This window comes from Scyliorhinus canicula, chromosome 8 (genome assembly GCF_902713615.1).
Source record: "Scyliorhinus canicula chromosome 8, sScyCan1.1, whole genome shotgun sequence".
Taxonomy (NCBI): Eukaryota; Metazoa; Chordata; class Chondrichthyes; order Carcharhiniformes; family Scyliorhinidae; genus Scyliorhinus; species Scyliorhinus canicula.
The window spans coordinates 43,162,118-43,176,108 of NC_052153.1; the positions used below are offsets into that span (position 1 = coordinate 43,162,118).

Sequence of the window (13,991 nt, forward strand, 5' to 3'; positions counted from 1 at the left end):
TAACCATGATTGCCAATTCTCTATAAGCAATAGCCTTCAGCTGCATGGCCAGGTGCCTCAGCAGTCAATAGGGGTTATGGATGGTCAGTTGGGCAGTGACAAGTGTTCAAGTGTTGCCCCCAGAATAGGTACACATGATCCAGAGGTTGGCATGGTGGTGCCGCACGAGGTTGCCCCCCCCCCCCTACACAGATAACAGTGTGGGTGTGAAGATAATGCTTAAAAAAGCTAGTGAATCTAGCCTCCAATCTCTTATTCCTTGCAGTTTCTTTTTTTAGCGCTGCACCTATTCTGCATTCTTTTTCATAGAATTCTACGAGGCCACTTAGCCCATCGCGCTTTTGCTGGCTCTTTGGAAAAGCTATCCAATTAGACCCACTCCCCAGTGATATTGTCCATAGCACTAAAAGTAGGACTCCATCTGATCTCCATTCCCCTGTATCTCCTCGCATCTCCCACTAATAATGTAGCAAACACTGTGAAACATTTTGAGAGGATTTGACGCACCAAAGGCACTATTATAATTGCAAATTGGTGTTTCTGTTTTCTTTCTATAAAACAAACTTTTGACCATTGTTTCTTTTCATGAAGAATTGCAATATCCCTTATTAATTCTGCTGTTGTGTGACTCTTTGGATTGCAGACAGGTTGAAGGTCTGAAGCAACGGATTGCTGGGAAATCTATACCCACAGAGAAGTTTGCAGTGCGAAAAGCCAGACGGTACATGTCTCCAAACCCTGTCAAACTGGTCCTGCCTTTACTGGTGAGGATGCTTTGTTTCAACACACATTTTCAGATGCAATAATTTTTTTAAATACGTAGGCTATGCCAGGTGGTGCCTCAATAATGATGGTTCAGAAGCAGAAATATTCACTTGTGTAATGGATGAAAACACAGAGGGCGTAATCTGCCGGCCATGTTGCGCTCCTACTTCAGTATGGTGCAGCCGGTGGATCCCAGGAGAGGCGTCCCATGGTTTCCCCAGCAGCCTTCACGCCTCAAGTTCTACCCAAGTTCCACAAGGTGTCTGAATCTGAATCCCTCCCAAAAGGAATGGGACCAAACGGCGAGCAGCCGACTTGCGAATTTACCCCGGATATACCGGCCTCCCCAGCGAACTGCAGCCAGGCGCCATTCAGCACTGGTCCACACAAACCTGGACCAGGCGGAACAGCACCACGGGGGGGGGGGGGGGGTCTCCCAGGCTCTTGGAGACCCCCGAGTGGTTAGGGATATTGCAGGGTGGCCCCCTGGCCTTCCCCCAGGAATACAGGCACTTTGGCACTGGCCAGCTGACACCTTGGCACTGTCATCTTGACACTGCCACTTATTGCAGCGGAATTATGTTTTAAAATAAATCTAGAGTACCCAATTCATTTGTTCCAATTAAGGGGCAACCTGAGTGGCCAATCCACCTACTCTGCACATTTTTGGGTTGTGGGCGCGAAACCCAGGCAAACACTGGGAGAATATGCAAATTCCACACAGACAGTGACCCAGGGTCGGGATCGAACCGGGGATCTTGGCGCCGTGAGGCAGAAGGGCTAATCCACTGCGCCACCTTGCTGCCCAGAATTATGGTTAAGAAAATCCTCTGGGAGATAGCAAATTGATGTGCAGTGGAATTTGTTTCCGTGCACAGGTTAAACAGCCAAAGAATGTGATCTAATCAAACTTGGGTCGAAGGAGATTGTCGTATTATGGGGGAAACTGGATTTAGCAAATGTTGTTTGTATTAAAAGTGATTGGTTTATAATCCAAAATTAGCAACTCACTAAGAAGCTCTTGTAGAAATTGATTTACTGTGCTGAGTTTGCTGTTGTAAAAACTGATTTATATCAATTGTATAACAAATGGAGTACAAGTTAAAACTTTTTTCATCATTCCTCATTCTGGCCATGTTTCTTCTTTTCATTTGTTTAATACAATCCATTAGTAGACTTAATATAATAAGCAAGGAGTTTAAAAAGCAGGGAAAATGGAGGAAAAGACTTCCTCCCTGTACCATGCCATTGAATTCTCTGCAGAGAGAGCATCAGTTCGCCCTTATTTGCTTACCTGACTTCAGCACACCATCTGGACCTGTAGTGTTACATGTTTTGGATGGGTGCCCCACCTTTTAAAGTGTACCCCGGTTGAGTACCAGATATATTTGATTGCAGGATGGAAGCATTTTAAAGTTTAAATGCCCTCCTCACCCCAATACCCCTACCAAAACTAGATGCCAGGATGCCCCATGTGCCAAGTGTTTCTAGTGTGTGAATGGTGGGAAATGCCATGTAGTATGCATTTCCCCTAATTTTCAAGGCATCATTGTATGTCTGTCCAAGTTTGTGGCTGGTGTATTGTGCAACCACTACAAAAAGATACAGAAGTTCTGGCAGAGAAAAGCCTGGCACCAGGCTCTGCTGTATTTTCCACCCACGGCACACCATTTTAACTTCAGCATCCCCCAGCATGGAGATTTGTGCTGGAAAATCCAGGCAAACAAATAAGTGGAATGAGAGATAATGGAATTTGTGAGGTGAACCCAAACGAATAACTTCAGTCACATATTTTCAAGTGTTATAATCACTCTCATTCAAATGCCTAACACAAAAAAGTTGGAAGATTAAAACTTTACTGGGGTTAGACAAAGTATATGAATAAATAGAATTTATTTATGCACTTGCCTATTCCATGATTATCGGTAAGTTCCACCAAGATTAGCCTAACAAGACAACCGAGTTTGAGTAAGCCAATGTTTTTTTTTAAGTAAAAACGTCCTTCTAACAATGAAATTTTAAAAAATCATTGTACTTGGAATGTGGGCATTGCTGGCAGTGTGGTCATTTATTGCCCACCCTTGGCTGTTTTTTGAACCACTGCAGTCTGTGTGAGGAAGGTACCCGCATAGTACTATCAGGTAGGGAATTCCAAGATTGTGGCTGGGCAACAAAGATATATGTCCAAGTTGGGATGACATGAAACTTGGTGAGGAACTTGGGAGGTAATTGAGCCACCCTTTTCCTTTCAGTGATGGGAATTGTAAGTTTGGGAAGTTCTGTAGGCAAAGCCGTGACAAGTTGAGAGTCACATTGGGATTCTGTAATTTCATTCCACTATTTAGTTGGGATTGATTATTAATTTGATTACATTAATTGTTTCCTCCTGATAGGAAATGATGTACGTGTGGAATGGATTTGCAATACTGGGTAAACGAGCGGACCTGACTGAGAACATGCTGGTTACCATAGAAAAAGCAGAAATAGAGTTACAAAATCACCCCAGTGAGTACATTGTAATGTTGCACCGGAAGCACATGTCTGGGACACTTGTAAAAAATCACTAGGAAGGCAAGTCTGCCTCAAACACTTACCTTCTCTGCTTGGTTCAGTGAGAAATGCCATGACAGATCTGCTAGTATTTTTGTTTGACAAATTCTCTCTGTGGAAATCTAAGAGTGGGGAATAATTCAGAGGCATGAAACGGAAATTAACTCTGATACAATAAATAGATTCCAAAGTAAATTCTCAAAGATTCTTCTTTGGGTGTTTGTTGTGTCATATTCTCAGGTATGATATCTGAAGAAATGGTCTTTTCACCTTGGCTAGAAAAAAGTGATCAATGTTCAATGACCCTTTGCTGGAGAGTGCACACATTAAGATTGGCCGATGATGTATACTATCCACGCTCGCCTGTGATCTTTTCTCCTGCCCTCTCTCAGTTGAATTGCCTGATGCTGTCCACTGTCTATACTTGCAACTGAAGAAAGGCTGGTTGGCTGAGCTACTGATGCTGCCTGATGATCTGGGATCTCATCCCAATTAAAAAAGCATCCAAATAAATATAGGGCATGTGTAAGGTATTTAAAAAACATAAATTTATGGGGAAAATACAATAAAGAACAGTATAATAAAATACAGACATTATAGCAAATGTTTTTTACTGAAGCAAAAGTTGTCAAACTTTCTTGACTGGAACATTTCACTTGCTGTTTCTTGTCTCTAAAAGAGCCTGTTGAATACCAAGTAGATGATGAGAGTCTAGTGCAGCTTCTAAAAGGGCTGTGCCTGAAGCATTTGGGCCGCCTCTTACAAGCTGAACTCTGCTTCAATCAGGTGATCCAAAGGTAAGGTGGCTTGTTAACACACTGTCTTCTGCTGGTTCTAACTTCCATTTAATCAAGTATGTGTTGCATTATACAGGATGGAAATATGCCAGTGTATGGTGAGTGCTTGGAGAGTTCGTTGAATTAATGAACGGAAAGAAAATCCAGTCAATTAGACTTCAATAAACAAAGCATACCATATCTGAATTAAGTGAAGAAATACGTTTTGCCAGATGAGGATTTATTCAGAGTGGGTGCAGTCACTAAATGTATTGATAAAATAATCACACCTAGCAGTGCTCTAAATCTGCATGATGGATACTAATCTATGTATCCCCTTTAACAACAACTTGCATTTATTTAGTATGGTTACCAAAGAAAAATGGCCCAAGCTGCATCAAAGGAGCATAATCATACAAAAATAGGCACTGATTTATACTCTGGGCTGCAAGGCAGCTCCTTACTGAATTCCTCTGCTCTCCGACTCTGTGTGTCACAGCCAAATCAAAGTATTATTTTGCTGAGCGCAATCTTGGCAAATATTTCCAAATTAAATCAGTAGATCCCCAAATGGAGGGGGTGGCGCAGTGGTTAGCCCTGCTGCTTCACAGTGCCGAGGACTCTGGTTCGATCCCGGCCCCAGGTCACTGTGTGGAGTTTGCACATTCTCCCCGAGTCTGCATGGATCTCACCGCCACAACCCAAAGATGTGCAGGGTAGGTGGATTAGCCACGCTAAAATGCCCCTTAATTGGAAAAAATAATTGGGTACTCTAAATTTATTTTAAAAAGCCACCAAATGGAAACTTTATTACTATTTTTCCATGCTAACATGCTGATGTCCAGCATTAGAAGAGTTTGTGTTCTAGACTGTGAGCAGCCAATAACTGTAAAAGTAAATAAATGATCAGCAGTAAGAATCAACAGACTTGTGTCATTTCTATGATTGCACATTTTTGATCTCTGGTTGGCTGGTAGCTGCACTTTTCACATTTACTTTACAGATATGCTAGATGTACTTTTGTTTATGGTGACTTTTGAGACCATGGTAATGGGCGCAGGTTTTTGTACTGGTCAGAAACAGTGCATCGTGTACTGGATTTTAAAACACAGACAGGATGTAGTTGACATTCTAGGTCATCACATGTTCAGGACTGTGAATATTTATTTGAGCTTCCTGTTTTATTTTATATAGTGAGAAGAGGATAAGGTATGACCATTATTTGGTGCCATTTACTTTTTATGAAATGGGATTGTTGTACAAACAGCAAGGACACAACGATAAAGCCAGAGTGCACTTTGAAACAGCAAAGTAAGTCCCATATTAAAGTGTTACATTTTTAACTGTATTATTAGTAATAATTAATTGATTATTTTTCATTCCTGGGACCCCTGATGCTTACCTGTCTTCCTGGTCCCTGGACCTAGCCCCAGGCAACTTCATGCAATACCTCTTCCGCCCACTGTAGTGCTGTGCCTGGAGCGATGTGAGAACTGCTGGCCTACCTGCAGAAGAGTCGTACGAACACTAAACGTTGGGTGGAATTCTCCCAAAAAATGTCATTTCGGGTTCCATTGCGATTTTCCCACACTCAGTACGTCCCTCATGTCTCGTGCGATTCAACAGCCTCATCGCATCACCATGTAAATCACGCCCATTGTAAAAACAAGCAGAAGCTCTCCTCCATGTATGATCGCCCCATCTACTGAAAGCTGCTCAGCCTTCACACTGTTCAATATTGCGCTGTCACAGGCTGTCCATTTGTGGTGTGCAATCTGGCTAATCTGTTGCCATTGTGGCCCATATCCTGAAATGCCTCCCACTGACATGAACATGTCGATATTCCACAAACTGCTTTCCCGTTCCATATCTGAAGTTAAAATTAGCTCAATGTCTCAACATGCTGCTCCCACCATGATTGGATAACATTTGTATCTGGAGATTAAACTGTGTTCAAACAACAAGGGAAGACTAAATACACGATAGTTGTTCTAACAGTGGAGAGAGAAACCAAGTTAACGTTTCGAATCCATGTGACTCTTCTTCAGATTGGCCAGTAGCTCTCTAGTTGCACCAGGAGCAGCACTACAGTGGGCGGAAGAGGCTCTGCACGAAGCTGCCTGGGGTTAAGTCCCGGCACCTGCAAGTGGCAGGAGTCCTGGGGTAGGGAAGAGTAGGGAAAGTCTAAGGGGAAGTGTTTTCCATCATACTGAGGTAGGATGCCCTAGAGGTCTGTTAGAATTGGTCTAACATTTCTCATTATTTCAATGCATAAATGAGTTGAAACTTGTTGAAATATTGGGCGAATGCCATGATGTAAATGGAACAAAACAGTTTTCTCATCTAGTCATATTGCTGGGAATTTAACATAAAGGTGAACAAAATAGCTGGTTGAATATATTTTGCATTACTATTACCTGGGAGTACAAAACGCTCTGCTTCGTTCAAGGGTCAGTCAACCATCATTTTTCCCTAATCTTAATTAGTAGCTAAAGAGCTGCGGCGCAAACAAACCTAACAGTTTTATTAAACATATTTGTTTTTTCCAACCGAGAATGACCATGAGAAGATGCGCACACCCTAATTACGTTAAAGTGGAATTTGATTCTTCATTACTTTCTTATAAATTGTTTTCCATTGAATGCATTCTTATGTTTTCTTTGCCCCTACTGCAGGAATAACTACAAAGACTATTCAATGGAATCTCGGTTACATTTTAGGATCCACGCTGGACTGAACAGCTTGAAGAATTCCCCTACCTCAACACCTTGACTCGTCCTCAGGAGCAAGTTCCTGTCGTATGTTGCAATAAATAAATGCCTGTGTACGGGTAGGAGTGGTAAATCACAGATGTGCAAAATAATACTGACGTAATCTGCTGTTTTAGAAGTATTCTGAATGTAGTAATGTGTCCCCATAATTAAATCTTACAAAATTAACCAGGGTTTTTTTCTACAGTGCTGTAAAGTGTGTTCTTGCATAAAATAAAAGACAAAGATTTGTTCTTTATCAAAATAACATTTATAAAATTTGTTCTTACTTGAATGCAAACAGGACAATGTTGGTGCAATAAATTTATAGAAGTGATTCAGGCAGTTTATTTTAATTTAAATATTGTTTTAAGAATCCAAATGAAAGAAAAGCTGAGCAGAAGGATTAAACAAAAAAGCCTTACAAATGTTAGAAAACTGAAATTAAAGCTGAAAATGTGAATGTTCAACTGGCTTGTTGGCATCCTCAATAAAGTTAATAAAGTTGGTTGGAGACCTTTCATCAGAATGGAGAATCTCCGCCAAAATAGTATCTATATTTACTGTTGATGAACTTGTTATATATTTCCCTTGTTTTCAATTTCTATTACAGTGGAGCCTTACTACAAGTATATTCTCTCTGTATTACCATGGATTTATTAGCTATTGGAACTGTTAGTGTCCATGCACGTGCAATAGTAGATTTGGCTGGACAGTGCTCTCCACTCATTATAGACTGGTCTGTGGCAAATGTTTATTCTAATTGGAAATAAATCGACCAATGTCTAAAACACAATACACAACACAAGTAACTGGATATAGGAGGGCAGCCCACATGCTCAGCCTATAATCCAGGCCTCTAGTCCCAGCAGTTTGGTCACATTTGTTCACTGGGTTGTTTGGTTTGAATATTGTGGTACTGGAGCTTTGGCAAGTCGGTACTTGGTTCTGTTGCTTCATTGCCAAATGAGTTCTAAATCAAGCCAATTAGATCCATTGGTCTTGGTAGTCAAAGATGCATCCAAATTACTGGGCCATGAAGCACGTGGCCAATCAAGTTAAAAGCTTTGAACACCATTGCTGTAATAAATGGGCTCAAAACTGCAGCAAGGTCTGAGATTGAAATTTATAAATGGACACAATGAATGCAATAACTAATAGACTCCAATCGGCACCTGAATCATTATAATAATAGAACAATTGGCATTATTTCAGTCCATTTGGCTTGGTTTTTTTGTACAATTTTCCTGCCTCGACAAATTGTATTCCACTTAAATGGTATGCACTGTTTATTCTTTATGTATGAACCATTATTGTCTGCCATTGTGGTTTCCTAATTAACTGTGCATGGGAATAATCAATTCCCCAATATGAACCATGGTTATCATTTCCTGAATTTATCTTACTAACGTTGGCCATTGACTTCATATTGAAAATTTAATTCCATTCTTGCAGATGCAATTGAACTGAGCCCTAATTATTCGACAGTCTTTCTGGGCCCTTTTTAAATTAAAAAAAATCCAATTATGTGGCCATTTTTAGCATGGCCAATCCACCTACGCTGCACATCTTTGGGTTGTGGGGTTGAGACCCACACAGACACGGGGAGAATGTGCAAACTCTACATGGACAGTGACCTGGGGCTGTGATCGAACTCGGGTCCTCGGTGCCGTGAGGCAGCAGTGCTAACCACTGTGCCACCGCGCTGCCCTAGGACCTTTATTTTTAAACAGTAGGAGTGTATAAAGTTTTGTGCTAGCAATTTAGATTACTACTGTATCTAAATTGTTTCTTAGCTCCCACATAGCCCTAGTCACTCGTCTGCCCTGTGCTTGCTGTGATTGCATTGCCTCCTGGTTAAGCAATCCCTCTTTTAAAATTCTATCCTTATTTCAAATCTCTCCATGGCTTTGCCGTTGCCATTTCAGTAATCTTCTCCAGCCAACCAACCCCAAAGATCTCTACACTCTGCCAATTTAGGCTCCTTGAGCATTCCTAATTTTAATTGTTACACCTATGGTGGCCGTGCTTTCAGCTGACTAGGCTCTAAACTCTGCAATTCCAACTTAACATAAGTCATTCTGTTCCTCTCCCATGGTTTCCTCCTTTCACACCATCCTTAAAAGCTGCCTCTTTGGTAAGCTTTCGATCATCTGGGCTAATATTTCCTTCTGTGACTCGGTGTCAAATTATGTTCTATAATGCTCCTGTAAAGCACCTTGGGGTGTGTTATTATGTTAAAGGCACTGTGTAAATGCAAGTTATTGTTCTGCAAAGCTGGTTTAAATTCTTTTTTATAGCTGGAGTTTCTGACCAGTTAGTTGTTTGTAGTCAAAATTATAACACCATGTGGTGTGCATGTTTTTAATATTACACATGTCAACTCTGCTCCAGTGAAAGGAGTCAGAGATCTGTCTTCATTGGGATCTAAATGGTGTGGAATGGCAGTGATGTTTTTGTTAGTGAGTTAATAGGCAACAAAAGAAACAGTTTGGATCTGCGTGATTTGGATAGTAATGAGGATATCTTCAGTTTGGCCTAGGAACCAAACACTCGAATATGTTAATTATTTACACTTTGTTGATGAATAAAACACCAATAACAATAGACAACAAAAGGAGCCATAATCTAAGGGCAGAATAATGTAGATGCTGTGAGTTTGAAATAAAATGAAAGGTCACTGACCTTGAAACAACAATTATTCTTCCCTTTCTGAAGATGCTACCAGATCTGCTGAGTATCTCCAGAATTTTCTGTTTGTATTTGAATCATAATCTAGTTGGACCTGGTAAAAACTGCCATTTAAAACTTTGCACACCTGGGCTGGGTTCTGTTAGCCTGACCGGAGTCTTGTCCACTAGTCAGAGAACTGGCGGGAAACCTCTGTCGGTTCCTTGGCATGGACCTGACGGGATCACTGTCAAGCCCTCCCCATGATTGAGATTCGCTGCAGAAAAACACCCACCCACTTGAGAACTGTCAGCCAATCAAAATAATTGCCCATTGATGCCAGCGCCAGCAGGAGCCAGAGGCCCAGGATTAATGAGGAAAACGAGGTCAAGGTGGCTTTCAATGGCCACCCCCTTCCCAATTCCGAGTCCCTCGATCGGGCACAGAGTGCCTAACTACAAGGGACCCAACCCTGGGAGACCAGTGGCAAAGCCAACAAGGTTTGCTGGGCAGTCGTGCGTGGACCTGCAGCCTCCATTTAATCCCGAGGCCACCACCTATATTGTGGTAGGCTCTGGGATAATGGGTGACAGTTAGCTGATTAATGAGTCTAACTGATGCCTTGCCACTTGCAGGCAGAAATCTTGTGTCACTCCTTTTGTCCTCCAACATAATCAGGAGGGGTTTTCCTGCTGGCCTCTCTTGTGATTCAGTGGGCTCGGTCGCCATGGTCCCTGCTGTCCCTGATGCATTATATTCAATTCCCTATCGCTAGCATAAATCCAGTCCACTTCCAAAATGCCCTCAGCAAACTATAATGTATTTTAGTAGATATTTCCCTTTATGGGTTCTTTGGTCAATAGTGAATGCCAAATCTTCTGTATGCAGTAATTGTATTGATGCTGTCATGACAACATTTTGCTGATCTAATTCTGAAGGAAAATATTTTCTATCAATGAAGAGTAACACTTTGTAAATACTACTGGGGAAATGTGCAGGCCATAAAGCTTAGATTTAGTGGGGAACTGGGCCTATTTGCTGTACCCTTTACTTAATTTGTGATCTGTTAAAATGGTAATATTTGATAATACTGGAAAAACAATGTGTAGGAACATCTGCCACACATTGGCTTTCATTCTGGCAATTCTGCACAACATGACTCTTGGTCTGTTGCATCTCGAGGTAATGCTTTACTATAACTTGTTCACGTTAAATCATGGTGAGCATCGTAAATGACGATTAAAGACCACTTTGCAGAATGTTACAGTAAAACATGTTTTTATTCCCACCAGAAAACTAAATGGTGTTGCTACAGTGAAATGCAAATCTCTTGGTCATTGTTTTAATCAAAACCAAGAGGAAACTGGTAGATCATTGATCTTTCCTAAGATTAGCCACCAGTGATAAATGTGTGCGCATTACTTCACCCTGTCCCCTCCGTGGCTGAATTAATCCTTCTGCAATGTAAAGTGGTATCTGCTGCGATTTGTCAAATTTCTGCTTTAAATTATTTAAGACATTAAATCCTTGATATATTCTTTTATATTTCAATGCCTTGGATGGCAGGATTGCTTCAGTGAATCATTTGCTAAATTCTGCTATTTGAATGTTGTGCTCAGTTGGAGTGTTATACTGGAAATGGGGGCAGAATGAATGCCTCTCCAATTTCCTCATGTATTATTGGATAGGATGAAGATTAGTTTGCAACTTCTTCCAAGGGATGGATCAAAGTTGAGCTTATTTGAATTTTTAGGCTCAAGCTCCCTCCCAATTCTTTATGTAAATACATAACTTGCGCAGGTTCATTCGCTACTCTTGTGTTCAGTCAACAGAGGCTTGTCTCCAGCTACCCTGCACTTGGGAGAGCCTGTGTTCTTGCTCCTAGGCTTATGTAGTGATATCTGCTGAAAGCTCACAGATGTAGTTGCTGGGCAAGGGATAGAATGGGTTTGAGTGTTCTGGCTACTCTGCTGGATTTTCTGGTTGGCAGTTCCTGTTCAGGTTATCTTAACCACACCAAGTCCTTGGATGAAAAATAGGAATAAAGGAGGAAACTAGTTTTCATTTAATTAAGCATTAAAGTAAGATGTTTTAGTTGCGAGTTTACTTTTCATTTTATATTTTTGCCAACAGAATTAAATTGTACGGCAGAGTGCAACTAAAGTATCTTTATCTAACATTCTGCTTTGTGATTTGGAGACGTATGTCCCATTGCCCATGCCCCATGTTAATGCAGTGTACAGGTCATTCTTTCTGTGTTACTCTTCTCCCATTTGACATATTCTTCACTTCTGGAAAATCCGGACTCCCGCAAACTGATCTGGACTCCCGCAAACCAAAATTGCCCTGGATATTCTCGTTTTTTGTTCCAAGGGGCTGGTGTTAATGGGAGTTTTTTTTCTTCCCCCAGAACCAGTGCAGAAGCAGCAACAGGGATTGCCAGGTGTGGAGGTGAGCAGTGTGAAGGGCCCAGATTGGTGATCTGAGACTTGACCCAGCTGTTTTTTTTTAAAAAACAGTCTTCCAGCCCTCGCCCTTCATGTCTCACTCATTCCTTGTGCCCCATTCATAGAGTATAATGCCTCCCATCCCCCCAGTGGTCCCTTATACCCTCCAAGCCAACTGATGCCCCTTGATCCGCCCCCAGCCAACCTAGTGCTAACTCATGCCCCCCCCCCCCCCCACTCATTCCCATAGCCCTTTATAGCCAGTAAGCCAGCTCATGCCAATCCATGACTTCCACATCCACCACGCTTTCCATTTGTACCCTCCAAACCAAATCACCTAATAGTCACCATGGGCAAACCTCAGAAACCATGGTGGGATTAAATTAAATAAAGTTCTTCGTGTCTACTGATTACTTCACTATTTAAAAAACATTACGGTAGCATAGTGGATAGCACAGTTGCTTCACAGCTCCAGAGTCCCAGGTTCGATTCCCGGCTTGGGCCACTGTCTTCGCAGAGTCTGCACGTTCTCCCCGTGTCTGCGTGGGTTTCCTCCGGGTGCTCTGACAGTTTCCTCCAACAGTCCAAAGATGTGCGGGTTAGGTCGATTGGCTATGCTAAATTGCCCTTGGTGTCCAAAAAGGTTAAGTGGGGCTACTAGGTTACGGGGATAGGGTGGAGGTGTGGGCTTGGGTAGGGTGCTCTTTCCAAGGGCAGGTGCAGACTCGCTGGGCCGAATGGCCTCCTTCAGCACTGTAAATTCTATGATTCACTCTCATTGATGAAAACCCATTCAATACATTTCAAATCCTTAAAGTACTTAATCCTTAAAAAGACATAGGAACAGGAAGTAGGCCATTCAGTCCCATGATCAGTGGCCTAATTCCATTGACGTGCCTTTGGCCCACATCGTTTAATATCTTTGCTTACAATAATCTGTCTATCTCAGATTTAAAATTAACATGTGTATTCATTGCATCACATAAAATACTTTAAAACACTTGGAGCTGTCAATCAAATTGTGAACTTACAGGTTCCCCACTGTGATAAATGATGGGTTGTGGAATTAGTCATACAGCAATAATCCTATAATAATAACCCTCAGGCTTATGTTAATAACTATCTATTGAAATTGCAAACAGTCACAGCAAGTTGTTTCCTTTGAAAAAAAAATAAAAGGCTTGGGTATTTAAATGTCTTGACAACCTGTCAGTTCCAATGAGTTCATCTACTTTTTATGCACATTCATGCCTACTTTTAACAATCCCAAAAGGCTTCTCTTGGACTTCTCCTAAAAGGGTCCCTCGACCAGAGTCTCAGAACTTCTCCAAAAGGATACCTTTTGTCTCCAAAAGGACATTTTGATCATCGCACTAAAGAAACTTGGATATGTTTGAAGTGCTGCAGCCTCTGTGAACCGTGGATGTGTAAACTACAACCCACCCCTGTTTGCCCAACCATTTTAGTTAGGTCAGCAGCCCCTTTTGTGCCTGTGAAAATTCATATCACAATTTGCACTCATTTCTTACCCATTCCTTCCAGGACCATCTGTCTAACAGTAATGAAAACCATTCCTGAACTACAAATAGCTTGGCATCTTGTAATGTAACACCTTGGATTGGGTTTAGCTTTGTTTTGACTGAACTAATTCATCTCCTCTATTGAAAATTGCAGCGTTGGGCTGACCAGGAATGCTAATCTCACTTTGTTCTGATTTCCCCCAAGCATTTCCTCCACCTGCAACTGCAAAACATTTGCCCTGAGTCAATTCCAATAATATATATGAACATCCTCTTACATAAAGCCAATACTTGTCAATTTGTGTGTCTTTGGTGTTTTCTTTTAAAAAGCAGATCAGCATCTGGTAGAACCTGGAATAAATTGCACTGGATAAATGTTCTTCTAATCTTTTCTAAACAGTGTAGATTAACACAAGTGGAATGCCATCTCTGCTTTGGAAGCTGAATGTTGAAACTCCTTTCCATGCTTTGGGAAGGTCTGTGTTGCTCTTTCAATATGAGCATTTCTATTCT

General features: G+C 41.5%; 1 protein-coding gene across 2 annotated transcripts in view; it reads left to right on the forward strand.

Moving 5' to 3' along the window:
* The window catches only part of LOC119970203 (tetratricopeptide repeat protein 39B), a 52,023-nt gene extending 40,961 nt beyond the window's left edge, over nucleotides 1-11,062 (forward strand). Inside the window, exons 11-15 of one of the 2 annotated variants that reach the window (XM_038804451.1) lie at nucleotides 644-764; nucleotides 3,159-3,270; nucleotides 3,995-4,112; nucleotides 5,286-5,402; nucleotides 6,767-11,062. In XM_038804451.1, coding sequence (XP_038660379.1) covers nucleotides 644-764; nucleotides 3,159-3,270; nucleotides 3,995-4,112; nucleotides 5,286-5,402; nucleotides 6,767-6,863 — 565 coding nt within the window. In that variant the 3' untranslated portion in view covers nucleotides 6,864-11,062. The remainder of the gene's footprint in view (nucleotides 1-643; nucleotides 765-3,158; nucleotides 3,271-3,994; nucleotides 4,113-5,285; nucleotides 5,403-6,766) is intronic. The other variant, XR_005461562.1, reaches the window with a different exon arrangement.
* Nucleotides 11,063-13,991: the final 2,929 nt, after the last annotated feature.